Below are 27111 nucleotides of genomic sequence, written 5' to 3' on the forward strand. Positions count from 1 at the left end.
GACTTTTAAAAATTCTACGTATCATTCTGATAAAAATCGAATAAGAGAGAAAAACAAGAAGAGAGAAAAAAAATAGAATTCCAAAAGTCCAGAAAGGTACAGAAATGGAAGGTCAAAGAGTTACTCCCATCCACCACCCGAGTCCTTCTCCCCAAAGGCCCCCTATGTCTACAGTTGATTGTGACTGATGAGACTTTGGGCGGGCCACGGAGCCTCTGTCTGTGCTTGTATTTCATCAGTCTGATGTGGAGAAAACGGCACGTTGGTAGGATGCTTGAGGATGTAATGCGTGAACACTAAAGCGCTTACCAATACTGCCCCGCACATGTTAAGAACTGTATATTGTTGGCGGCTGCTGCTGCTGTTGTTACCATGACGCCAATCAGAAACATGAAAATACTCACACATTTGTGTGCATATCTATAATTTTTTGACATAAAAATGAACCTATTGTGCCCACTGCTGAGTACCCCCTTTTTTCTTCCCCCCAGCTCTCCTTGGAGGGTAATGAATCCTCAAAAGGGCCCTAATTCACAGTGTTGCGGGCACACCTGCGACGTGCACATCCTGGTATTCAGTATAGTTTTGAACAATGCAAAGCATTGCCAGCAAGGTTTCCCCTTCTGTATTTCAAAAGGTCAAGTCTCTTAGCCTCCCCGTCGGGGAATCGAACCCCGGTCTCCCGCGTGACAGGCGGGGATACTCACCACTATACTAACGAGGACAAGCCGTACGTGATTTTCTGCAACTCAGTCTCTAAGGCTGTAGCCTTCTCCCGCTGTCGTTCCTACCCTTTGCGGGTCATCCGGGCTCGGCGCCGGGCGCCCTGGCCTCCGAGCTTTCCCAGAGCGGGCAGAGGCCCCTTTGAGTTGCTGGAGGCACTGTACGTTCGGAAGCTGAGACACCTGAACTAGCAAAGCGAAGGGCACTCTCTGTATCACCATTCCCAGAAAAGCACCTTGCGAGAGAAGGGGATGTAGCTCAGTGGTAGAGCGCATGCTTTGCATGTATGAGGCCCCGGGTTCAATCCCCGGCATCTCCAGGGTTTTCTTTCTACCTTTTTCCTGCAAATTACAGTCACGCAGAAAGGAAGACTGGAAAGAGGACCCAGGGAGCCCCATCAACCTGCCTGCGAAGAAAGCTCCCTTGGAAGGGCCTGCGCCAGCGTACATCCCTGCCCCCGATCACAAATTCCTTGGGCCCCTCCACCAGAGATCCGCGTTCAGTAGGTCGGCTACGGGGCCGGCAATATGCCATTTGAAACGAACACTCCCAGTTATTTGTTTCATCAAACAGATAGAAAAGCACTGGATTCCTTAGAAAGCTTCTGCAATTGACCATTCATTAACTCCTGGGGGCCTCATGTCAGGTTCTGTGCACGCGTCGACACCTACTGTGTGCCGGGTAAAGTGTACGTTCCCTGGTATCCCTGGATAAGACAGGCCAGGCAAGCTTTCTCAGCCTTCTTGGACTTTATAGTCTAGTCCCGGAGACTTAACAATAAGCAAGTAGCGATACGTTTTATGAAGACAAGAATAGCGATGAGATGGAAACTCAGGGGTGCATGAGTGGGGGCTGCTTTAGATTAGCTGCCAGGGGAGTCCCCTGCAGAAACAATGCGTGTAGCGGAGGAAACAGCAGGTGCCCAGGCCCTGAGGCTGGAGAAAGGGCGCTCTGTGTTGAAGGGGCAGGAGGAAAGCCCCGCCCCAGAGCTTAGTGAATGAGGATGAACTTTACCTTCGAAGACACTGGGAGGCCTGACGCAGGGTAACAGACCAGATTTAGGTTTGAAAAGGCTCCCTCTGGCTGCCATGCGGAGAATACACCCTGGGCGTGGGTGGATGTGGGGAGACAGGGAAGGAGGTGCAGCCACCGCCCGGAGAGCTGATGGGGACTTCCTCCAGAGGTGCGGCAGAGGAGGTGCAAGCATGATGGAGTTCAGGACAAATTCTGGACGTGGTTGCATAGTATTTCCTAACGCAGGGCTAGCATGCTTTATTACCATTCCTCCTAGCCATTCGGGTAATTTTGTTTCCTCTCACTGAAGTGTTGTAGTCAGTCATCTGGTACATGCACTTTCCTTGCCTTCTGGCGCCGGTATCTCGATGGGACAGATTTCCACAGGGAGCAATGCAGGGTCAAAGGGCATGGATACTTTTCAAAACGTACTTCTTTCTCTGTCGCCCAGGCTGGAATGCAGTGGTGCGATCATAGCTCACTGCAGCCTCCAAATCCTGGGCTCAAGTGATCCTCCCACCTCAGCCTCCCAGCAGCTGAGACTACAGGTATACTTCACCACCTCCAGCAAACATTTTTCTTTTCTTTCTTTCTTTCTTTCTTTTTTTTTTTTTTTTTTTTTTGTAGAGACAGGGGTGTCGCTATATTGTACAGGCTGGTCTGGAAATCCTGGCCTTAAGTGATTCTCTCACCTCAGCCTTCTAAAGTGCTGGGATTACAGGCGTAAACCACCATGCCTAGTTTATTTTAAATATTGCTAGATTTTGGGCCAGGCATGGTGGCTCATGCCTGTAGTCCCAGCACTCTGGAAGGGCCAGGTGCACACATCACCTGAGGTCAGGAGTTTGAGACCAGCCTAGCCAACACGGTGAAACTTCATCTCTACTAAAAATACAAAAAATTAGCTGGGTGTGGTGGCACACACTTGTAGTCCCAGCTACTCGGGAGGCTGAGGCAGGAGAATCACTTGAACTTGGGAGGCAGAGGTTGCAGTGAGCAGAGATCGCGCCACTACACTCCAGCCTGGGCAACAGAGCAAGACTCCGTCTCAGAAAAATAAATAAATAAATAAATAAATAAATAAATAAATAAATATTGCTGGATTTTTCTAAGGGCTGTGGCAACTTACATATTCTCTAATAATGTGTGAAGGTGCTCTTTTCCTTATATTTTCAGCACTGGCTATGGCCATGATTCTTTTTTTTTTTTTTTTTTTTTTTTTTTTTTTGAGACGGAGTCTCGCTCTGTCGCCCAGGCTGGAGTGCAGTGGCCGGATCTCAGCTCACTGCAAGCTCCGCCTCCCGGGTTCACGCCATTCTCCTGCCTCAGCCTCCAGAGTAGCTGGGACTACAGGCGCCCGCCACCTCGCCCGGCTAGTTTTTTGTATTTTTTAGTAGAGACGGGGTTTCACCGGGTTAGCCAGGATGGTCTCGATCTCCTGACCTTGTGATCCGCCCGTCTCGGCCTCCCAAAGTGCTGGGATTACAGGCTTGAGCCACCGCGCCCGGCCCATGATTCTTAATTTTTCCAAATCTGTTGGGTAAGAAGTAGAACTGAATTATTTCTTTGCTTTTTTCCTGCCCACTTTCTAGGGTGTGCATGTTTTCAGGTATCTACCAGCCATGCAGATGCAGTTTTGTCTCAAAATAAATAAATAAATAAAAGCTAAATGACATTGGCCAGGCAATGGTGCTCTTGTTTTTTTTTTTTTTTTTTAACTCCTAGGTATATACCCAAGAGAATGGAAAATATGCATCCACACAAAAACCTGTACATAAATGTTCACAGCAGCTCTATTCACAATAGCCAAAAGATGGAAACAAATAAAAATGTGGTCTATCCATACACTGGGGTATTATTCAGCCATAGGAAGGAATGAAATACTTCAGGAGCTCAAGACCAGCCTGGGCAACATAGCAAGAGCTGGCTGTACTGAAAATTGTAGCCCAGTATGGTGGAGTGTGCCTGTAGTCCCAGCTATTTGGGAGGTAGAAGGATTACTTGAACCCAGGAGATGGAGGCTGCAGTGAACTAGGATTGCACCACTGCACTCCAGCCTGAATGACAGAGTAAGATCCTTTCAAAAAAACAACCAACAAACCAGGCGCGGTGGCTCACCCCTGTAATCCCAGCACTTTGGGAGGCGGAGGCGGGTGGATTACAAGGTCAAGAGATCAAGACCATCCTGGCCAACATCGTGAAACCCCATCTCTACTTAAAATATAAAAATTAGCTGGGTGTGGTGGCACGTGCCTGTAGTCCCGGCTACTCAGGAGGCTGAAGCAAGAGAATCGCTTGAACCCGGGAGGCGGAGGTTGCAGTGAGCCAAGGTTGTCCCAATGCAGTCCAGCCTGGTAACAGAGCGAGACTCTGTCTCAAAAAAACAAACAAGGAGCGGAGCAGCGGGCGGGAGGGCAGATGGACCGACTGACGGTAGGGATGGCAGGCGAGCAAGATGGCACAGACGCAGGGCACCTGGAGGAAAGTCTGTTACTATTACGACGGGGATGTTGGAAATTACTGCTACGGACAAGCCACCCAGTGAAGCCTCACCGAATCCGCATGACTCATAATTTGCTGCTCAACTATGGTCTCTACCGAAAAATGGAAATCCATCGCCCTCACAAAGCCAATGCTGAGGAGATGACATGCAGTCACAGCGATGACTACATTAAATTCTTGCACTCCACCCGTCCAGATAACATGTCGGAGTACAGCAAGCAGATGCAGAGATTCAACATTGGTGAGGACTGTCTGGTATTCGATTGCCTGTTTGAGTTCTGTCAGTTGTCTACTGGTGGTTCTGTGGCAAGTGCTGTGAAACTTAATAAGCAGCAGACGGACATTGCTGTGAATTGGGCTGGGCGCCTGCACCATGCAAAGAAGTCTGAGGCATCTGGCTTCTGTTACGTCAATGATGTCGTCTTGGCCATCCTGGAACTGCTAAAGTATCACCAGAGGGTGCTGTGTATTGACATTGATATTCACCATGGCGACGGTGTGGAAGAGGCCTTCTATATCACAGACCGGGTCATGACTGTGTCCTTTCATAAGTATGGAGAGTACTTCCCAGGAACTGGGGACCTATGGGATATCGGGGCCGGCAAAGGCAAGTATTATGCTGTTAACTACCCGCTCCGAGACGGGATTGAGGACGAGTCCTGTGAGGTCATTTTCAAGCCGGTCATGTCCAAAGTAATGGAGATGTTCCAGCCTAGTGCGGTGGCCTTACAGTGTGGCTCAGACTCCCTATCTGGGGATCGGTTAGGTTGCTTCAGTCTAACCATCAAAGGGCAAGCCAAGTGTGTGGAACTTGTCAAGAGCTTTAACCTGCCTATGCTGATGCTGGGAGGTGGTGGTTACACCATTTATAATGTTGCCCGGTGCTGGACATACGAGACAGCTGTGGCCCTGGATACGGAGATCCCTAATGAGCTTCCGTACAACGACTACTTTGAATACTTTGGACCAGATTTCAAGCTCCACATCAGTCCTTCCAATATGACTAACCAGAGCACCAATGAGTACCCGGAGAAGATCAAACAGCGACTGTTTGAGAACCTTAGAGTGCTGCCTCATGCACCCGAGCTCCAAATGCAGGCGATTCCTGAGGACAAAATCCCTGAGGGGAGCAGCGATGAGGACGAAGAAGACCCTGACCAGCGCATCTCGATCTGCTCCTCTGACAAACGAACTGCCTGTGAGGAAGAGTTCTCCGATTCTGAAGAGGAGGGAGAGGGGGGCCGCAAGGACTCTTCCAACTTCAAAAAAGCCAAGAGAGTAAAAACAGAGGATGAAAAAGAGAAAGACCCAGAGGAGAAGAAAGAAGTCATAGAAGAGGAGAAAACCAAGGAGGAGAAGCCAGAAGCCAAAGGGGTCAAGGAGGAGGTCAAGTTGGCCTGAACAGACCTCTCCAGCTCTGGCTTCCTGCCGAGTCCCTCACCTTTCTCCCCCAACCCGTCAGATTTTATATTTTCTTTCTTTCTTTTTTTTTTTTGAGACGGAGTCTCGCTCTGTGGCCCAGGCTGCAGTGCCATGGCCGGATCTCAGCTCACTGCAAGCTCTGCCTCCCGGGTTTACGCCATTCTCCTGCCTCAGCCTCCCGAGTAGCTGGGACTACAGGCGCCCGCCGCCTCGCCCGGCTAGTTTTTTGTATTTTTTAGTAGAGACGGGGTTTCACCGGGTTAGCCAGGATGGTCTCGATCTCCTGAACTCGTGATCTGCCCGTCTCAGCCTCCCAAAGTGCTGGGATTACAGGCTTGAGTCACCGCGTCCGGCCTTCTTCCCCAGTTCTTAACTTTGAACCATAAAGGGTGCCAGGTCTGGGTGAAAGGGATACTTTTATGCAACCATAAGACAAAATCCTGAAATGCCAAGTGCCCGCTTAATAGCTTTGGAAAGGTGCCCTTATTGAACATTCTAGAAGGGGTAGCTGGGTCTTCAAGGATTTCCTGTTCTTTCCAGGCTCCTCAGGTAACATCAGCCTGTTTTCAAACCTTCCCACTGGCCTCAAGTGAGCCAAGAAACGCTGCCGGCCCCATCTTCTCCTAATTCTGCAGGTGGAGGTGCTAGTCTAGTTTCCTTTTTGAGATACGATTTTCATTTTTGTGAGCCTCTTTGTAATAAAATGGTACATTTCTAAAAAAAAAACAAACAAAAAACCAAAAAAAAAAAAAAAAAAGGCAACAAGAGATAAATGTCCAGAAAGCGCAAATCCAGAGACAGAAAGTGGATTCGTGGGGCCTGGAGCTGGGGGAACTGGGAGAAATGGGGCAGACTGCTGATGGGTACGGGGTATCTTTTTAGGGCTAGAAAAATGCTCTGGAATCAGGTCATGGTAATGGTTGCACAACTGTGATATACTAAAAGCAACTGTATACCTTCAAATGGTGAATTTTATGGTATGTTAATTACATAACATTTTTAAAAAAGCATCGCCTAATTACAACTGTGGACGCTTTGCTGTGGCTGTGGAGTGCGATGAGGAGGCAGGGACGTCCCTAAGGAGGCTGCCCCGGCGCCTGAGACAGCGGTGGGAATGATGGCTTCCGCTTGCATCTCAGAATTGCCAGCCCATGTGCGGTGGGATTTCAGGAAAGCTGGAGGTCAGTACTTTTGAGTGGGAAACAGCTCAATTCTACATGTTAGTGAGGAATTCAGGTCTTCCTCAATCACTGGGCGGGTTAAGCAAACGTGTCTGCAGGGCCCTGGCTCACGGGCCTGCCTTGGGCTCCTGGGGAGGAACCTGGAGCGAGAAGGGCCGGGCTGCCATCTCAGCTATGGGGCAGGTGGGGAGAGGGAGCTGCTCGGGCTTCGAGAGCAGCCAGGGAAGTAAGTAAACTCAGCGAGGAGAGGCCTCCCTAGAGCAGATGGCAGTACTGGGAAGGCAGGTCGGCCACTAGGCCGCGTCCCGCGACAGCACACTCGCCACCTGGGTGTCCTTCCCCAAGCGTATTCCACAAAATAATCTGGGTGCAAGGAACATTTTATTCCATAACTGTCTCCACCAAAGCCGCAGAAGCAAAGCCAGGAGCGGAATCCATCCTGCGAGCACTGGGCTCTGGGGAGACGTCCGGGCCCTCACCATGGAGGATGGAAGGGCAGGGGCCTCCCGACTCCTTGGTCCTGTCTGGGGTGCTCCTGTCTCTCTTGCTGGGGGACCTACCCCTCCCACCTCGGCCACAGAGGAACAAGGGAGACAAACTGAGGGTTCTGCAGTCCCCATTCAAGGCCGACAGAATAGTCCTGTGGCCCCAGCCTAGCTAGGCCCATCCTCTGCGGCATGGCAGCGGTGACCAAGCACGGCCAAGGTCAGCTCCGCTCCCTGCCGTCTGAGAGCTGACCACAGGCAGACGAGATGCTCACTCCCCGCAGCCGTAACACAGGAAAGGTGCCGGCGTCCACCCTCCCAAGAAGGCGTGGAGCCTGGGGGCCCCGAGCCGGGCCCCTCAAGGTCAACGCACAGCTCGGTGGCTCACCTAACATCTGGGACAGCTGTGAGGCCAGGGCTGGGCGGACCTCCCTGACTCTAGAGGGAAGAATTGCAGAAAGGATGAGCCCTCCACGTGCCTCCTTGGCCTTCTGGTAGGGCAGCGGGGAAGGGACTGCAGAGACCTCCGGCCCTGCTGCTCCACGGCGGACTAATGTAGTCCAAAGAGCACACTGAACAGAACAGCGTCCAGCACATGAGATGAAATCATCATCCACCATGTGATCATCAGTTCAAAAAGTCACCCCCAGGCCAGACGGCACGGGCAGCAGCACGCTTCATACAGCATCGAATTCTCATGGACGAGGTTCCCAGGGCTTGACCTGCTTCCCGAGAGCAGGCCATGAAGCCCACGCCAGGCAGTCATGGTCGCAGGGTGACAGGCTGCTGCCAGCCCTCCAGTCCTCGGCCCTCCAGCCAGGTGTCTGACGGTCAGTGGTCAGTGGTCAGTGGTGGGGGGCCAGGCTTTCTCGATATCGGGGTGCATGGCCTGTGGAAGCCACTCACAGTACTCGGCCAGCAGGTCTGCAGGGGAGGGAAGGAGGATAGCGTCAGGGTGACCCTGGGCCCAGGGACTCTCCTGAGGTGGCAGGAAGCCGGCCAGCAGCCATGGGGCCAGATCCTTCTGCCAAGCCAGGGCTGACTGTGCACAAAGCACAAAGCCCCTGCTTCGGTGACCCCATCCCGTCCACTCCCACCCCCTGGCCCTGGTCAAACTCACATTTGGGGTTTTTCTTCCAAGCGGCCAGCAAGGCTTCACGGCAGTCAGCCTTCTCTGTAACCAGGGCTCGCAGGAGGCTCTCCGTCCGGGGCTGCAGCCTGTGGGGCAGGGATGCAGGTTGGTGGCAGGCAGCCAGGGCACAGACCAGCTGCTGCTGGGGGCCTGAAAACAGGGCAGGCATCACCACCCTACTGGCCCCACCCCGGAGGGTGAAGAGCTGGCTGGGCATGGTGACATGCACCTGTAGCCCCAGTTACTCGGGAGGCTGAAGTAGGAGGATCCCTTGAGCCCGGGAGTTGGAGGCTGCAGTGAGCCATGATTATACCACTGCACTCCAGCCTGGGTGACAGGGCAAGACCTTGTCTCAAAAACAAACAAATTGGCTGGGCGTGGTGGCTCACGCCTGTAATCCCAGCACTTTGGGAGGCCGAGGCAGGTGGATCACCTGAGGCCAGGAGTTCGAGACCAGCTTGGCTAACATGGTGAAACCCTATCTCTACTAAAAATCCAAAAATATTTGCCGGGCATGGTGGCGGGTGCCTGTAATCCCAGCTACTCAGGAGGCTGAGGCAGGAGAATCACTTGAACCCAGGAGGCAGAGGCTGCAGTGAGCTGAGATTGCGCCATTGCACTCTAGCCTGGGCAACAAGAACAAAACTCTGTCTCAAACAAACAAACAAGCAAACAAACAAAACTCAAAAGCAAAAAACAAAATTCTCTAGACAGGCCTTCTAAAAAATAAATAATAATAATAATAATAAAATAAAAGGGAAGGCAAAGGGTCCCCTTCCCCTAATCATCCTGGGACAGAAGGCTCTAGATCCCACCTCCTCCCATCTACCCTGGCTGCCTCTGGTCCACATTCCTTGCCCACCAAGGCTGCTCTGTGCATGCAACTTGTCTCATCTGGAACCTTCCTCCAGATTTGTGCCCAGCTCCAGCCCTGCCTCCTCTGAATCTGCCCAGTGAGGCTCTCCCCAACCAGGCCAGTCGCACTCCACCCCAAGCCCATTGAGGCCTCACTCATGTCCTGCTCTGTCCCTCTGGGGCCGAGCGACACCACTGTAGGACAAAGACCGTGTCTGTATCCCAGCCCCGAGAACATGCCTGGGACAGGGCCGCACTGGAAAACATGAGCTGGGTGACTGACACTGCTCCTGACAGCCCAGCAGCAGGTGCTGTGCAACACACCCCATCTTGAGTCCCTGGCACCTGCCTGCACCTTCAGGTCTGCCTCCAGTGCTCCAAGCCCCTGCACCACAGGCTCCGCCAGTCCCAGGAAGGGGGAGGTGTCTGTGGGTCTGGACCACAGGCAGGAGGAGAGCAGGAGGAGGTGGCAGGCAAGGGTGAGCCCTGAAGCAGAGGTGGTGGGCGGGATGGGGCAGGGGTCTGCTCAGCTGGAAGTCCCCAGGGCCAGGATGCCTCCCACTGATACCTGGCAGCTCTCGGGGAGCTGCCCAGTGTCTTCCCTACCCCAGATTCATACCCACCAAGAACATCAGCGTGTGACCTTATATGGAAAGAGGGTCATTGCAAATGTCATGAGTTAAGGAGAGGTCACCCTGGAGTAGGGTGGACCCTGAATCTAATGACTGGTGTCCTTATAAGGAGAGAGCACAGGGAGGGAGACTAGAGACACACAGAGAGACGGCCACATGAAGATGGAGGCAGAGACTGCCGTGATGTGGCCACAAGCCCAGGAGGCCGGCAGAGGCAAGAAGGACCCTCCCCAAAAGCTGATGCACAGAGCGTGGCCCTGCAGCCTTCAGACCTGAGCACACACTTCGGATCTTTTAAGCCTCCCTGTGTGTGGTGCTCTGTCCCAGCAGTCCTGGGGAGGTCATTCAGGCCTCCGACCCCTCCTGCCCACTGCAAGCAGTACCTGGCCCACGTCTTCAGCATGGTGCTGGGGCTGGACAGCAGACAGCTCTGGTATGAGGCCAGCTTGCGGAAGACCTGATGAGAGACCACAGGAAGGGGTGAGGCTGCTGCTGCCCACGGTACCTGAAATGAGGGCCTGGAGCCGCTGTGCCACCTACCTGTCCTTCCAGCAGGAACCGGGCAAAGTGCTTGTAGCGGTCAATGCCCTCTGGAAAATCCACCTCGATGGCGGGGAGCGGCCAGCCCACGCGATCTGGAGGGCAGGAGTCAGTGAGCCAGGGACCCTCTTGTAGCTGACCGCCTGAGTCCCATCCCTCCCCCACCCAAGACACACACGTCCAGGGGCAGGGGACAGGGCCATGCGTCCGAGAAGCCCAGGGCTGCAGGAGGCTCAGGTTGCCTGGGACACTGCCCCAACTCACAGAACACGCTGGCTTGGTGACACAGCACCCGCCCCCGCTCGGGGCAGTAGGTAGGGGCTGGCTCCTCCAGGGGCTTGTCAAACTGGCAGTAAGAGGGCAGCAGGGCCGGGATCCACTGGACCTCCACGCTGGAGACGCCTGGGGGCCGGGGGAGGAAGCTGGGGTTACAGCGGCACCCTCTGTGGGAGGGGATCCCATGCCTCTGCCCCAGGGTCCCAGCCACACCCCCATCACAGCCACCATCGGGGGACAAGGGGCTGTCCCCAGGCCTCAGCACCTTTCATGTACATCTTGGTGGTCTCCATGATTTCCTGGTAGACCACAAATTCGGGGAGCTCTTTGAAAAGGACGGAGCTGGGGTGGATGAAGACAGGGTCGTCGAGGAGAGGGGTCTGCAGAGAATGGAGGTGATGTGGTCAGTAAGAAACCCAAGCCCAGGGTCTCTGCATACTCTCAACCCAGGAGACTCTGAATATCCACTCTAGCCACAAAAGTGGGAGAGTGTTCCATCTGCCAGGAAACGCGGCCCATCTACACACCGGAGTCTGATCTAGCCATGAAAAGGGAGGAAGTGCCGGGTGCGGTGGCTCATGCCTATAATCTAACACTCTGGGAGGCCAAAGCCGGTGGATCATCTGAGGTCAAGAGTTCGAGACCAGCCTGGCTGGTTTCACCATGTTGATGAAACCCTATTTCTACTAAAAATACAAAAAATTAGCTGGGTGTGGTGGCGCACACCTGTAATCCCAGCTACTCGGGAGGCTGAGGTAGGAGAATTGCTTGAACCTGGGAGGTGGAGGTTGCAATGAGCCAAGGTCATGCCATTGCACTCCCGGCTTGGGCAACAAGAGCAAAACTCCATCTCAAAAAAAAAAAAAAAAAAAAAGGAAGCACCCACGCCCACCACGGCATGGATGGGGCTTGAAAGCATCACACTAAGTGAAAGAGGCCAGACACAAAAAGCCATGTATGTTAAGATTCCACTCATGCCACATGTCCAGTACAGGCAGATCCACCGACGGAAAGCAGGATCATGAAAACAGTGGTGAAGGGGAACTGGGGACTCATAGCTTACAGGTGTGGGGTTTCTTTGTTGGGTAATAAAAATGTTCCAAAGTTCACTATGCTAATGGTTGCAAAACTCTGTGAAAATACTAAAAACCACTGAATTGAACACTTTAAATGGGTTTAAATGCAGGCCAGATGCAGTGGGTCACATCTGTAATCCCAACACTTTGGCAGCCCAAGGTGGAAGGATTGCTAGAGGCCAGGAGTTCAAGACCAGCCTGGGTAACACTGCCTGTAAGCCCAGCATTTTGGGAGGCTGAGGCAGGCAGATCATTTGAGGCCAGGAGTTTGAGACCAGCCTGGCCAAAATGATGAAACCCCTTCTCTAGTAAAAACACAAAAATTAGCTGGCCGTGGTGGCACGTGCCTGTAATCCCAGCTACTTGGGAGGCTGAGGCAGGAAAATGGCTGGAACCCAGGAGATGGAGGTTGCAGTGAGCTGAGTTCGCGCCACTACACTCTAATCTGGGCAACAGAGTGAGGCTCTGTCTCAAAAAACAAAACAACAACAAAATTAGTCCCAACTACTCAGGAGGCTGAGGCAAGAACGTTGTTTGTGCCTGGGAATTTGAGGCTCCAGTGAGCTGTGATTGTGCCACTGCACTCTATCCTGGGCAGCAGAGCAAGACCCCGTTTCTAAGAAAAACAGAAAACCCAAAAAGAGTTTAAATGCTGTGTGAATTCTATCTCCATTAAACTGTTATTAAAAAAAAAAGTTGGGAGTGAGAAACTAACCAAGGAAGATGTGATTCTACTGCAAGCCCCACTTGTTCCTCGGTGGGGACCCACAACTGAGGGGGACAGGCCTCCCCAAGACCCCGAGGACCCAGCCTGCCTGCCCCTCGCCAGGTGCCCCGACCGTGCCCCAAGCTACCCTGGCAGGGAGACGGTGGGGGCCCCACCTTGTAGGCATTCCTCCACTTGTCCTCCAGCAGCTCCTCGCTCTGGACCCTGCGGGCCAGGTGGTCCCCCAGGCCGGCCGTCACGATCTGTCGCAGGTAGGTCACCTGGCTCTCGGTGGGCGGCTGCATCTTGGGATCCACGAAGAGCTCAGCCTCTGGGCACACGGCATTGACTGAGGGGAGATCCAAGAGTGAGGATGGTGGTGGCGAGGCCTGGGGCCAGCTCTGCCCTGACCTCCTAGAAAGTCCCAACCATGTTCAGTGCTCTAGCCTCAGCCACTCCCCAGAGGCCACCAGCAGGACCCAAAGCCCCCAGCAGGCAGGACTGCAGCCGCCCCCCAGCCCCTCCTTCTCCCTTGGGACAAAGCCTCATATCCTGCCTGGTCAGCAGAGCATTCTGCTAGGAGACGGCCCTCCCCCAACACCCAGGTGGCCTCAGACTCAGTTCTGATCCATGATGTGAAGAAGGAAGTTGCGGCTGGAATTCCTGGGAACGTTCAATACGGGAAAAGGACAGCCGGCGGGTGCCCTGGCCTTGTCCTTCCCTTCTCCTGCCCGGAAGGCAGGGGCGACCAAGCCTCCAACTACCTCCTCAGCCCATGAGGTGACCTTAGGATGGAAGGCACAGCGAATGGCAGGAGGATGGCAGCAGAGAAATGCCCTGGGCTGCTGACTCAGTGGCTTCTCTTCCTTGCAACAGTAAAGGTCTAATGTCACCAAGCCACTGTAACCAGTGCTATCTAGAGGCTGACTGCAATTCTGAGCTGCTGCAACTGGAATGGGGCTGTTCTGGAAAGCCACAGCCAGAGGGACACAGAGCACAGTGACAGGGCCACCACCATGCACCTGGCGCTGGGAGAAGGATTGGCTGGAAGAGAGCCATCAATGCTGGCATCAAACCCTGGGATCTCCTTGAATGGAAGGCAAATTCCCCACTAGCCTTAGGTAAAAGAACGTGGCCTGCCCAGAAGAGACCCAGTGTCCAGGCTGCCCTCTGTACGCATGGTCCTCTTGCCGTATGTTAGAGGACATTTCCTTCCTCTCAAGCTTTCCTGGGTGTTGGTGGCAGGAAGGATTATGTGCTGCTGGGCTGAGGTAGAGTCCAGGGCAAGGCCTTATCCTTCTGCATGAGAAGGGTCTGGGGGACATGTGGGAGGGAAGGGAGTCCAGGCCAGAGCAGTGATGGAAAACGGCAGGGCCTCACCAGGGAAAAGGTGAAACCGAGAGACGACCTGGTGGGGGAAGGCGCAGGCTGGCAGCTCGAATCTGTTAGTGCCCTGCTCGTGTGCACATTCCCTCGTGCCTGGAAAAGCTCCCCAAGTATTGATTTAGGGTTATAAAAACATTTTGGTGCGTAGCAAGTGTGCAAACATGGACCCTATGGATCACTTTTTTAAACATTTCAAGTGCCCAGGTTGGGGTGCCCACCGGGTGCAGCAGCATATGCCGGCGCGGGGCCGTACCTGCGCTGGTCAGCTGGCCCCGCAGGCGCCGGATCTCCATCATGGCTTTGTACCGCAGCCCGTTGGCTTCGCAAAACTGGGGCGTGCAGCCGGCATACTCACAGGCTCCCACGGCACCTAGGGGATGAAGAGGGGGCATGCTCTCTCTCTGATCCATCCCATGCCTGGGTGACCCCCCCCACCACCCTCCACCAGGCAGGGCACTAACCCAGCAGCACCATGAGGTCACCGAGCTTCAGAGAAGCCCCCTGCCCTGCCCAGGTCCTCTTCATCTGGGCCACCCAGGCCCGCTTGCTCTTCAGCCTGGCGAGCTCCTCGTCACTGGCTGCTGGTCTGCAAACACACACATACTGTCCGGGCTGGGGTCCCGGCTGTACTCAGGGCCTCAGCGGGGGAAACTCTTTTATTCATCAGGACAGGCTCAGAGGCCTTGTGGGGTCACCGATGAATGTAATTAAGGTATTAAGGTCCAGCTCAAAATTCACCATTGGCAGCCACCGCTGCACCGTTGCTTTTTTTCTTTTTTTTGAGACAGAGTCTCGCTCTATCGCCCAGGCTGGAGTGCAGTGGCCCGATCTTGGCTCACTGCAAGTTCTGCCTTCCAGGTTCACACCATTGTCCTGCCTCAGCCTCCCAAGTAGCTGGGACTACAGGCGCCTGCCACCACACCCAGCTAATTTTTTGTATTTTTTTTTAGTAGAGACGGGGTTTCACCATGTTAGCCAGGATGGTCTCGATCTTCTGACCTCATGATCCACCCATCTCGGCCTCCCAGAGTGCTGGGATTATAGGCGTGAGCCATCGTGCCCAGCCACTGCACCATTTTTAAGTAAAAAAAAACTCTGCAAACTGCTTAAATAGCCACCAAAGTGGACTGGATAAATGAATGATGCCAGTAGCTTCCAAACCTGAAAACAATACTAACACTTACATATGTGTCAGGCACGGCTCAAAGACCTTTGCTTGTGCTAACTCATCTAATTCTACCAACAATCCAATTATTATCATCATCATCATCCCCATTTTCCAGATGGAGAAAATGAAGCTCAGAGTGGTACAGTCACTTGCCTAAGGCCACACAGCTCAGAATGGCAGAGGGAGATTTGAACCAGATCTGAGCTCTCAGTCACCATGCTATAGAGCCTTGACGCCAGCATTGGGCAGGCAGTCTTAGAGATGCTGGGACCAGGAGATGCTGATCAGGGGATCTGGGCAAAGGCCAAGACACCTCGGTTTTCAAGACCTTACATGTGACAGTTAATTTTGTGTCCACTTAACTGGGCAAAGGGATGTCCAGATAGCTGGTTAAGCTTTATTTCTGGGTGTGTCTTTGAATTGGTGACCGGCGTAAAGCTACTGCCCTCCCCAGTGTGGGTGTGGGCCGCATCCGATCCACTGAGGGCCCAAGTAGGCAGAGGAGGTGTGACTTCGGGCTCTGCTGACTGCGTGAGCTGGGTCTTCCCTGCCCTTGACGCTCCTGGTTCCTGTGCCTTCAGACCCCGACTGAAACGGACACCACTTTCTGTTTCTCTAGACAACCCTATTATTCTCCCCAAGGGATTCTGACGAATAGCTGGTGTCCACTACCACGCCTGGTTTTTTATTTTTAGTAGAGACGGGGTTTCACCGTGTTGGCCAGGCTGGTCTCAAACTCCTGACCTCTCGAGTAATCTGCCTGCCTCGGCATCCCAAGTGCTGGGATTACAGGTGTGAGCCACCATGCCTGGCTAAAGCTGCTTTTGAAGTTCAGATGCACTGACCCTGAAAAGATACAGGATGCAGAAAAGGCAAGTTGCAGGACCATCTGATCTCATTTCCTCAAAGTAAATCTCTGTCCGGGCAGAGCACAGGGAAAGGTCTGGAACTGCACTGGCCAATATGGTGGCCACTAGCCACATGTGGCTGTTTAAATTTAAACTATTAAAAATAAGTAAGGTTTTAAGTCAGGTTGTTGTCGTAACTGCCACATTTCACAGGCTCAGACCACGTGCGGTTAGTGGCTGCGGTATGGAATGGCCCACGCAGTGACGTGGCCCACAGCAAAGTTCCTGGTTAGGGTGGGTGAGACTGGGGAGGGGAGGTGGAGGAGGATAAACAAAGAAAAACCATCCAAATCTCAAACGATTCCCCAGTGTCCACCTAACTGCCTTCCCAACTAGTGTCTGCTCTGTCATCTGACAAGATGGCCCAAACACAGGCAGACTGACCCTAAGGGAAGCAAGCAGCAGGCTTTGCACAAGATGCAGAGGCTCACAGAGTCAATGAAGTGACATCGTGGGCCTGCCTGCACCATTCACAGTTGATGAGACCTGGTGGCAGCAGAAGCCTGGCTCACAGCTGAGGCAGAGATGGTCACAACTGACGGCGTGAAAGGCTGTTTCAGGAGGAATGATGTGAACGCTGAAGACTTACGAAGTCCTTGAGAAACTCAAGTTGCTTCCAGAAATTTCTGCAGAAATGACCCCTTTTATCATCAAGCTGCCAAAGGCAGATCTACGCCACAGGATGCCAGGAAATCATTAAATAATTGTTCATTCTAAGAATCAGCATGTAGTCATAATCTGTAAGTAAATTTTGTTAAATACACAATGCACTAAACACACTTTCAACATACTTTCACAGTCTTAGTGTCACTTTTCTTTTTCTTTTTTTAGAGAAGGGTCTCACTGTTGCCCAGGCTGGAATACAGTGGTGCGAGCTCAGCTCACCACAACCCTCTACCTCCTGGGTTCAAATGATTCTCATGCCTCAGCCTCCCGAGTAGCTGGGATTACAGGCATGCGCCACCACGCCTGGCTAATTTTTGTAATTTTTTATACAGATGGGGTTTTACCATGTCCAGGCTAGTCTCAAACTCCTGACCTCAAGTCTTGGCCTCCCAAAGTGCTGGGATTACAGGCATCAGCCACCACGCCTGGCCTTAGTGGCACTTTTCAAGGGTACTGCCTTTCCCTATTTTGGTCTGTGTTTTAAATGGTTTCACTCAAAGTGTCCTTTTCCTGGAATCTATGGCCCTCTGATGATCGGGGGGACCCCCCCACCTCCTAGTCTATTTCATGCGATGTATAAGGCGCAGCAGACAGGGACCAACACGGCCACTGCAGAGATCAGAATACAGAAGGGCTCAGAGAGAATGAGGGTCTTGCAGGAGGCCACCCAACAAGCCGGTAATTCCCTAGGAAGTCAGGGTGCAGGTCGGCTCTCAGATCAGAGCCCCTGTCGGGACTGAGCTTGGCCCTGAGTACCCAGCTGCTAACCTCGCACCTGTCCAGCTCCTCAAACAGCTCCCGCACCGTCATGCTGGCCACGATGGTGATGGCATACGGCAGGCAGCCGTGTTGCTGGCTCAGAGCCAGCATCTTGGCGTAGCGGGGTGCCACGGGGAACGTGGCCATGGTCCGGCCCAGTGCAGTGATGGGGCAACTCAGCCGGTTCTTCTGCAGTTGCTTCACCCTGGAGATGGAGGTGGTGGTAGCAGTGCTCTGAGAGGAGCTCTGGAGCCAGAGCTGGGAGGCCCCACGCTTGAGGTGGCTCAGGCCCAGCAAAGGGGAGAGAGGGCCCCGAACGGGACAGGAACTGAGTCCTGCATCTCTTGGTCCTACCTTTCTGCTTTCTGGGGCGGTTGCAGGGCACCCAGTGCGATCAATAGCTCCTCGGCGGCAAGAAGGGCCTCCACGGAGGGGGGCGTCGGGAAGGGGAAGTTGATGACCTGGAACACGAGACACGAGGAGACACGGCAGGGACACGGTGAATGCCAAGAAGCAAGTCCAGTGCTCCTGCTCCATCTGTGGCAGGCACTCCCTCCACCCGCTCTCTCCGGGTTCAGCTCATGCCAGTGGGGACACAGGGGCTGGGGCACCCTCAAAGGCCAGGTCCCAATGGAACCCCAAAGCCTCCTTCACTCACTCACATCATCCATTCACTCAAAAACACATCCCAAGCACTGGCTAGGCACTGAGGTCTGTGCTTTGCCCCCACTGGGTGCTTTTTTCGGTTTTTGTTTTTAAACATACTGTTACACTCATGAGGACTTAGCGTCATTTGACCAGGAGGGGCCACAGGTAGTCAGTGAGGCATAATATGAATAAATTGGCCCGGTGCGGTGGCTCATGCCTGTAATCCCAGCACTTTGGGAGGCTGAGGCGGGCAGATCACCTGAGGTCAGGAGTTCGAGACCAGCCTGACCAATATGGTGAAACCCCCATCTCTACTAAAAAGACAAAAATTAGCCAGGCGTGGTGGCGCTCACCTGTAGTCCCAACTACTTGGGAGGCTGAGATGGGAGAATCACTTGAACCTGAGAGGCGGGGGTTTCAGTGCGCTGAGATCATGCCACTGCATTCCAGCCTGGGTGACAGAGTGAGACTCCCTCTCAAAATAATAATAATAATAATGTGAATAAATTTATCACAATAGCCAAAAGACGGAAGCGACCCACGCGTCTCTCAATGGAGGAGTGGATGAACAAAACGCAGTCCATCCACAAAATGGACTATGATTCAGCCACGAAAAGGAGTGAAGCAGCGACACGCGCTACACCACGGATGGACCTTGAGAACATCACACTCAGGGAAAGATGCCGGGCCCAAAGGCCACATGTTGCAGGATTCCATCTGCATGAAATGTCCCAAACTGGCAAATCCATAGAGAGGAGTGGGCGCAGGGGCCAGGGAGCTGGGAGGTGGTGACAGATGAAGGTGACATGCTTTCTTTCCGTCTGGGGTGATGAAAATGGCCATGGTGGTGTTTGCACAACTTTGTGAACACACTGGAAACTACTGACCCACACACTTTCAATGGGTGACTGTGTGGTGCGCCAACTCTATCTCAATAAAACTAGAGGCGGGGCGGTGAGCCTACAGCAGGCACGCAGGTAGGGCGGGAACGCTAGGAACCCAGGACTGGGGGAAGGCAGGTGGGGACCTGCTCTGGAGCTGACTCAAGAGCCAGGGGAAGCCACTGCAGAGTTCCTACAGAGGGGACTTGATGTCATTGTGGGAGGCACTCCAGACAGTGCTCCCAGCCACACTGAGCTCCCAGCCCAACCCTGACACGTTTTATCCATGTGACCCACAATCAGGCCTGTCTCCGTGCCTCAGGCTCCTCATCTGGAAAATGGGGCGATAACACTAGCAACTCCCTCCTGGAGTGGCTGGGAGGATAACCTGAGGTCACACATACACAGCGCCCAGCACATGCTTGGCATCCATGATGTTTTTCTTTTTCTTTTGTTCTTGTTTTTTTGAGATGGAGTCTTGCTATGTCGTCCAGGCTGGAGTGCAATGGCACGGCCTCGGCTCACTGCAACTGCTGCCTCTCAGGTTCAAGCAATTCTCCTGCCTCAGCCTCCCAAGTAGCTGGGACTACAGGTGCCCACCACCTGTAGCGTCTAATTTTTGTATTTTTAGTAGAGACGGGGTTTCACCATATTGGCCAGGCTGGTCTCGAATTCCTGATGTTGTGATCTGCCCGCCTCGGCCTCCCAAAGTGCTGTGAGCTACCGCACCCAGCCCTTTTTTTTCTCCCAGTCTGGAGTGCAATGGCATGATCTTGGCTCATTGCAACCTCTGCCTCCCAGGCTCAAGTGATTCTCCTGCCTCAGCCTCCCAAGTAGCTGGGATTATAGGCGCCTGTCACCATGCCTGGCTTCTTTTTTTTTTTTGAGACGGAGTCTTGCCCTGTCGCCCAGGCTGGAGTGCAATGGTGCAATCCAAGTGCACTGCAACCTCTGCCTCCTGGGTTCAAGTGATTATCCTGCCTCAGCCTCCTGAGTAGCTGGGATTACAGGTGTGTGCCACCACACCCAGCTAATTTTTTATATCTTTACTACAGACAGGGTTTCACTATGTTGGCCAGGCTGGTCTTGAACTCCTGACTTCGTGATCCACCTGCCTCGGCCTTCCAAAGTGCTGGGATTACAGGCGTGAGCCACCGCGCCCAGCCTCCCTGGCTAATATTTTTTTTATTTATTTTTAGTAGAGATGGGGTTTCACCATGTTGGCCAGGCTGGTCTCGAATTCCTGACCTCAAGTAATTCACCTGCCTCGGCTTCCCAAAGTGCTGGGATTACAGGTGTGAGCCACCATGCCTGGCCAGCACCCATGATTTTTATTAGGTGAAAAAAGCCCAAAGCAGCCTGTAAAATATCACACAATATTCAGACAACCACAATAATAAAGTACAGGATGTTATGTGTTCGGAAACATAACTGGGACACAGGTCACAAATAGTGGACAGTGGGACAGGCTTCACCTTCTCCCTGGTGATCTCAAGTATCTAAAGTTTTTATAATTTTGAACATATTAACATCCAGAAAAATCAGTGAGCACAGATGTTTAAAAGGGTTCTATTGCTTATTAGATGTGTGACCCTGGACAAAAACCTTCACTTCCCTGCCTCTGTTTCCTCATCAGTTAAATGGTGATCTGAATGCCCACAGGACAGCACGCAGCATGGCACGGGGCACTGCCTGGCTCAGCCTGCCCTGGAGCAGGGAGAGGGGAGGTGACCCTAGAGGGATCCCCCTCCACTGGAGGACTGGGTCGGAGAAGGCTGCAGCCAGGAAGAGCCAGCAGCATGTTCTGCACACCCCACGGACAGATGGTCCACGAACAGCGTGCAGGACCCTGCTGCCTCTACTCCAGGCAGCCATCCCCTGGGTGCCCACGGGGGACACAGCATTAGGGAGGCAACGGTGACAGGAGTCCAAAAGCCCTGGGAGCACCTGCTGATGCACTGTCGTGTAAGCAGCTGCCACAGGCCAGACACCAGCAGGCCCAGCTCTGGGCTCCCTGCCTCAGGGAAAAGGGAGGTGGCCCACTGGGGTGGCTCAGAGCGGGACTGGGGACAGCAACTGACCTTTTCAATGTTGAGAGCCTTCATTTGAAGGATTAAGTCTTCAACAGGCCTCCGGGTGATTTCTGGAGGAGGAAACTGCTCAAAGTCACCAAAAACCGCAGATGAATACAGCCTGGGCAGAGAGAAACCGGGAAAATAAACACAAAACTCACACCAAAAACTACAGATGAATACAGCCTGGGCAGAGAGAAACCAGGAAAATAAACACAAAACTCACACAAAAACTACAGATGAATACAGCCTGGGCAGAGAGAAACCGGGACAACAAATGCAAAACTCACACCAAAAACCACAGATGAATACAGCCTGGGCAGAGAGAAACCGGGACAACAAACGCAAAACTCAGCCACGGCCACAGACTGGATCCCGACCTGACACCAGGCACAGTGCTTCACCTCTTCCTGCCTCGTTCTCCTCACCTGTGAAATGCAGCTCAAATTGCTGCTGCCTTGTAGGGAATTGGTGAAAATTAATTAGATATTATTCCACGGGCTGGGTGTGGTGGCCCACGCCTGTAAGCCCAGCCCTTTGGTAGGCGGGGGCGGATGGATCACTTGAGGTTAGGAGTTCGAGACCAGCCTGGCCAACATGGGGAAACCCCATCTCTACTAAAAATACAAAAATTAGCCAGGCACGGTGGCATGCACCTGTAGTCCCAGCTACTCGGCAGGCTGAGGCAGGAGAATCACTTGAACCCAGGAGGCGAAGGTTGCAGTGAGCCAGATGGCACCACTGTACTCCAGCCTGGGCAATAGAGCGAGACCCCATCTCAAAACCAAAAGAAAAGGTATTATTCCTTGTAGAGTACTTAAAACAGGGGAGGGTGCATAGCACTCTACACTTTAACAACAGTTACTTCTTACTGGTTTTCTTTGTAAATTTTCTAAATTTTCTACTTTTGTAATTAACATGTAGCCCTGAAAAAAGGAACAGCCATAAAGCTATTTATTACATACACGCGCGCACATACACACAATTACAGCACATGGATTAGGAAAAAATATATGTCAATGACACATCTGACTAGGATCTAATATCCAGGTTATATAAATAACTTTTTTTTTTTTTTTTTTTGAGACAAAGTCTTGCTCTGTCACCCAAGCTGGAGTGCAGGGGCATGATCTTGGCTCACTGCAACCTCTGCCTCCCAGGTTCAAGTGATTCTCTTGCCTCAGCCTCCCAAGTAGCTGGGATTACAAGTGCATGCCACCATGCCCAGCTAATTTTTGTATTTTTAGTAGAGACAGGGTTTCACTATGTTGGCCAGGGTGGTCTTGAACTCCTGACCTTGTGATCTGCCCGTCTTGGCCTCCCAAAGTGCTAGGATTACAGACACGTGAGCCACAGTGCCTGGCCTAAAGAACTCTTACAGATCAACAATAAAAGGACAAATAACCTAATTAAAAAATGAGTGAAAGATCTGAATAGGCAGTTCCCTAGGAAGATGCATGAAGGGCCAGTAAGCATATGAAAAGAGGCCATCATTAGGGAAACAAACCAAAGCCACAGTGTGATACCACTTCACACCCACTAGGAGAGCTAGGCTCAAAAATACTGAAGCTTTCATATAAAAAAAAGTGGGGGTGGGGGAGGTAGGGGCACATGTTCTCAGGACCTCGGCAGGGCTGTGTGACAGGACATAGTCACACATTAAAACAAAACAAAACAAAAAAAACACCTGAAGCCAGGCACAGTGCCACGTGCCTCTACTCCCAGCTATGTGAGGCTGAGGCGGGAAGACTGCTTGAGCCCAGAAGGCAGAGGCTGCAGTGAGCTATACTTGTGCCACTGAACTCCAGACTGAGCAACAGAGTGAGACCCTGTCTCTCAGAAAAAAACCCAGCAAAACAAAAATATTAAAAATAAGTGTTGGTGCTGGCCAGGTGCGGTGGTTCATGCCTATAATCCCAGCACTTTGGGGGGCCGAGGCAGGTGTTCGAGACCAACCTGGCCAACATGGTGAAACCCTGTCTCTACCAAAAATCTAAAAATTGGCCGGGCACCATGGCTCATGCCTGTAATCCCAGCACTTTGGGAGGCTGAGGCAGGTGGATCACCTGAGGTCAGGAGTTCGAGACCAGCCTGGCCAACATGGTGAAATCCCATTTCTACTAAAAATACAAAAATTAGCTGGGCGTGGTGGTGGGTACCTGTAATCTCAGCTACTTGGGAGGCTGGGGAAGGAGAATTGCTGGAACCCCGGAGGCGGAGGTTGCAGTGAGCTGAGATTGAGCCACTGCACTCTAGCCCAGGCTGACAACAGCGAGACTCAGTCTCAAAAACAAAACAAACAAACAAACCAAAAACTTATATGGACATGGTGATGCATGCCTATCATTCCAGCTACTCGGGAGGCTGAGGCAGGAGAACTACTTGAACCCGGGAGGCGGAGGTTGCAGTGAGCTGAGATTGCACCACTGCGCTCCAGCCTGGGTGACAGAGCGAGACTCCATCTCAAACAAAAAATAAAAAAGTGTTGGTGAGGATGTGAAGAAACTGAAACCCTCATTCACTGCTGGTAGGCATGTAAAATGGGGCAGCTGCTGTGGAAAACAGTTTGGTGGTTTCTCGGTAAGTTAAACCCAGAGTTACCATACGGCACAGCGGTTCTCTTAGGTTCCACTGCAAGAGCAATGAAAACAGAGTCAGGCAAATCCTTGTACCTGAGTGTTCAGAGCAGCACTATCCACAATAGCCACGAGGTGAAAACAACCAAACGTCCACCAGCTGATGAACCGACAAACAAAGCTTGGCACATCCATATGGTGCGATATCATTCAGCCACGGCCAGGAGCGGGGAGCTAACACCGGCTACCCAGGGTGAGCCTCGAAAACTTAACCGTGCTGAGCGGCAGAGGCCAGACACAAGGGGCGACACCTTGTATGACTTTATTGCATTTATCTGAACTGTCCACAACAGGCACATCCCTAGAGACAAACACTAGCGGACTGGTGCTTGCCACAGGCTGGGGCAGGGAAGAATGGGGGGTGATCGCAACGGCCACGGGGTTTCTTTTTGGGTTGATGGGAAGTTCTGACATTGATTGTGGTGATGGTTGCAGAACTCTGTGACTGTCCTAAAAACTCCTGGATTGTACGCTCTAAAATTATGCACTTTATGGTATGTGAATTATATCCTGATCAAGCTGTTAACAAAACAAACAGCACTCAAGAGCTGGCCCTGACCTCAGTAGCAGAATAAAGAAACAGTGGGCTGGGCACGGTGGCTCATGCCTGTAATCCCAGCACTTTGGGAGGCCAAGATGGGCGGATCACGAGGTCAGGAGATCGAGACCACCCTGGCTAACACAGTGAAACCCCATCTCTACTAAAAATACAAAAAATAAAAATAAAAAAATACAAAATTAGCCGGGCGTGGTGGCGGGCGCCTGTAGTCCCAGCTACTCGGGAGGCTGAGGCAGGAGAATGGCGTGAACCCGGGAGGTGGAGCTTGCAGTGAGCTGAGATTCGGCCACTGCACTCTAGCCTGGGCGACAGAGCAAGACTCCATCTTGAAAAAAAAAAGAAAAAAAAAAGAAAGAGTGCAAGTAGGCCGGGCACGGTGGCTCACGTCTGTAATCCCAACACTTTGGGAGGCTGAGGCGGGTGGATCACCTGAGGTCAGGAGTTTGAGACCAGTGTGGCCAACATGCTGAAACCTTGTCTCTACTAAAAATACAAAAATTTAAATAAATAAATAAAATTAAAATACAAAAATTAGCTGGGAGTGGTGGTGGGCACCTGTAGTCCCAGCTACTCAGGAGGCTGAGGAAGGAGAATTGCTTGAATCTAGGAGGTGGAGGTTGCAGTGAGCCGAGATCGCGCCATTGCACTCCAGTCTGGGTGACAAGAGTGAAACTTCATCTCAAAAAAAAGAAAGAAATACTGTGAGTATCTGAAAGCCAGCAAAAGGGCTGGGGAGCACCCCAAAGTCACAGGGGCCCGGCAGGACACGGGATGCACTACAGATGGAGGTGGGGTCAGTGTCCTTCCCTTGTTCCTCAGTGGCTATTGCAAGGCGGCGCCAACGTCCCTGAGGAGGAGCCTGGGTAACCTACCTGTAGCAGTGGCCGGGCTCTGTCCGTCCTGCTCTGCCTGCTCGCTGGTCAGCTGATGCCTGGGAGACCCAGGTGACACGGAAGGAGGACACGCCGGTGACGCGGTCGTAGTAACGCTTCTTGACCTTCCCACAGTCCACCACGTACTTGATGCCAGGGATGGTAAGAGACGTCTCGGCAACGTTGGTGGCCACAACACACAACCGAGTCCCCTCCGGTGGAGGCTTAAAGACCTAGGATTCAGGGAGGGGATGGCAGGAAAACACCAGAATCAGGAAAGAAATCGTAGAATGGAGGTCCAAGGACAGAGCCAGCCAGGCTGGTGTGCTGGAGAGGTAGCAAGGACAAGCCATCCCATCTGGGACCCAGTGCCTTGCAGGACTGTTCCCTATTCTCCAAAACTACCTCAATATTCCTCAAAACTCTGGGGATGCTGGTCAAACAGCAGATGGAGAGGACCAAGGGCTTGACTAACCTCACTGCAATGTCCTTAAAAGTGCCCCAAAAGCTGGGCACCGGCCCAGCACGGTTACCTGTGCTTGCTTCTCTGGGGCCAGCAGAGAGTACAGCGGGAGCACGTGGAGTGGGAGGGAGGCGTCCGGCTGCTCACCTGGAGGGAAAGCAGAGGTTACTGGCACCCGGGCCGGGACAGATGCCCACAGGCAGGAGCCAGCCACAGCTGCCCTGCACCCGTAGGCTGCTCCACCAGAACTCCTTTCTTTGCCCTGCTGAGGAGGCTCCCCTTGGGACCAGCCAGGCCAAGCCTGGGGTGACTGCTGAGAGGTTCCCAGGGGCTCTCTTATCTCTACTGCCCTGAGTCGGATCTGAACCCCTGCTGTGCTGCACAATCTCCTCCTCCAAACCCCTGGCATGGATCCTGGGGGCCTGACTCTGCTCTTCGTGTCCTGGCAGCACTGTGGTAGGCTCAGGCTGAGCCAGTACTGGGGTACCCTCTGCTGCCCCACTCAGCCCCTGGGTAGGCACAGCAGGGCACTGGGTCCATCTACATTCGGGGGCTCCTGCGAGCACACGGAGCGGGGCAACACCCCTGGGCCCTGGAGACCCGCACCTGTCAGCAAAGGGGTTGGCAGCCCCATTACATCCAGCACGGCAAATGTTCCAGGCCTCCTCGTGCCCGGCACTTTCAAAGAACTCAGGAAGCATCGAGGACAAAGCTGCTAGAACCCCGGCCCCCAGGGGGCCACAAGGGCTCTGGGCACAGCCTCAGGGCAGAGCTAATGCATGTGAGCAGGAAGTGGGGCTAGGAACACACCTCCATCTTGCCCGCCATCCCCCAAGTCCAGATCGAGGTCGGAGTCCAGGGCCCCCTCTTCCTCGTCCACTTCCGCCTCCCTGTCCTCATCGCCTTCACCTGCCGGCAACACCGAGTAATGATCCAAGTTGATCTGGGGCAGCACCTATGGCGAACACATAGACACCCGGGCTGCAGGGACCCTGGGTGTGAGGATGAGGCATGTGCAGGAAGACAGGTGCCCTCATGTGGAAGCCCGGTCCACACCCCCGGGCCGTGTGACCCAACTATCTCTTCCTGTCTGAGTTTTCCCACCTAAACAATGGGGACTATCACAGACCTTGTCTCTCAGGCTGGTGGGAGGGTTGTGCGAACACATGTGAAGAACTTGGATCACTGCCTGACACATCAGTAGTGCAACAGGCAAGCTGGAGATGGCTGAGTACTTACGCTACTGTCACGGACCGCAAGACCCACGGTGCCTTCATGCAGAGGCTAGAGGAAAGCACCTCCCAGCCCAGCCATCCCAGAGTAGCTGGGAGTACAGGCGCATATCACCATGCCTGGCTAATTTTGTATTTTTAGTAGAGACGGGGTTTCGCCATGTTGGTCAAGCTGGACTTGAACTCCTGACCTCAGGTGATCCACCCGCCTCAGTCTCCCAAAGTGCTGGGATTACAGGCATAGCCACCACGCCTGGCCTTCTTTTCCTTTTCAGAGACAGAGTCTCACTCTGTTGCCCAGGCTGGAGTGCAGTGGG

General features: G+C 53.0%; 1 protein-coding gene, 2 non-coding genes and 1 pseudogene across 4 annotated transcripts in view; 2 read left to right on the forward strand and 2 right to left on the reverse strand.

Moving 5' to 3' along the window:
• Positions 1-652: 652 nt before the first annotated feature.
• Positions 653-724, reverse strand: TRNAD-GUC. The gene has a single exon. It is a non-coding gene; the product is annotated as a tRNA-Asp (tRNA).
• Positions 725-970: 246 nt separating this feature from the next.
• On the forward strand, positions 971-1042 carry TRNAA-UGC. The gene has a single exon. It is a non-coding gene; the product is annotated as a tRNA-Ala (tRNA).
• Positions 1043-4192: 3150 nt separating this feature from the next.
• On the forward strand, positions 4193-5717 carry LOC112635039 (annotated as a pseudogene). The gene has a single exon (XR_003121856.1). The product of XR_003121856.1 is annotated as a histone deacetylase 1 pseudogene (transcript).
• Positions 5718-7204: 1487 nt separating this feature from the next.
• Positions 7205-27111, reverse strand: part of DHX37 (DEAH-box helicase 37) — a 44529-nt gene continuing 24622 nt past the window's right edge. The window contains exons 13-27 of the mRNA XM_025403577.1: positions 26373-26517; positions 25633-25709; positions 25100-25332; positions 21042-21153; positions 17786-17892; positions 17448-17636; positions 14392-14516; positions 14184-14300; positions 12721-12893; positions 11028-11142; positions 10751-10888; positions 10487-10581; positions 10330-10403; positions 8448-8545; positions 7205-8251 (exon numbers count right to left, since the gene is read on the reverse strand). Of these exons, the coding sequence (XP_025259362.1) occupies positions 8166-8251; positions 8448-8545; positions 10330-10403; positions 10487-10581; positions 10751-10888; positions 11028-11142; positions 12721-12893; positions 14184-14300; positions 14392-14516; positions 17448-17636; positions 17786-17892; positions 21042-21153; positions 25100-25332; positions 25633-25709; positions 26373-26517 (1884 nt within the window). The 3' untranslated portion in view covers positions 7205-8165. The remainder of the gene's footprint in view (positions 8252-8447; positions 8546-10329; positions 10404-10486; positions 10582-10750; positions 10889-11027; positions 11143-12720; positions 12894-14183; positions 14301-14391; positions 14517-17447; positions 17637-17785; positions 17893-21041; positions 21154-25099; positions 25333-25632; positions 25710-26372; positions 26518-27111) is intronic.

This window comes from Theropithecus gelada, chromosome 11, assembly GCF_003255815.1.
Source record: "Theropithecus gelada isolate Dixy chromosome 11, Tgel_1.0, whole genome shotgun sequence".
Taxonomy (NCBI): Eukaryota; Metazoa; Chordata; class Mammalia; order Primates; family Cercopithecidae; genus Theropithecus; species Theropithecus gelada.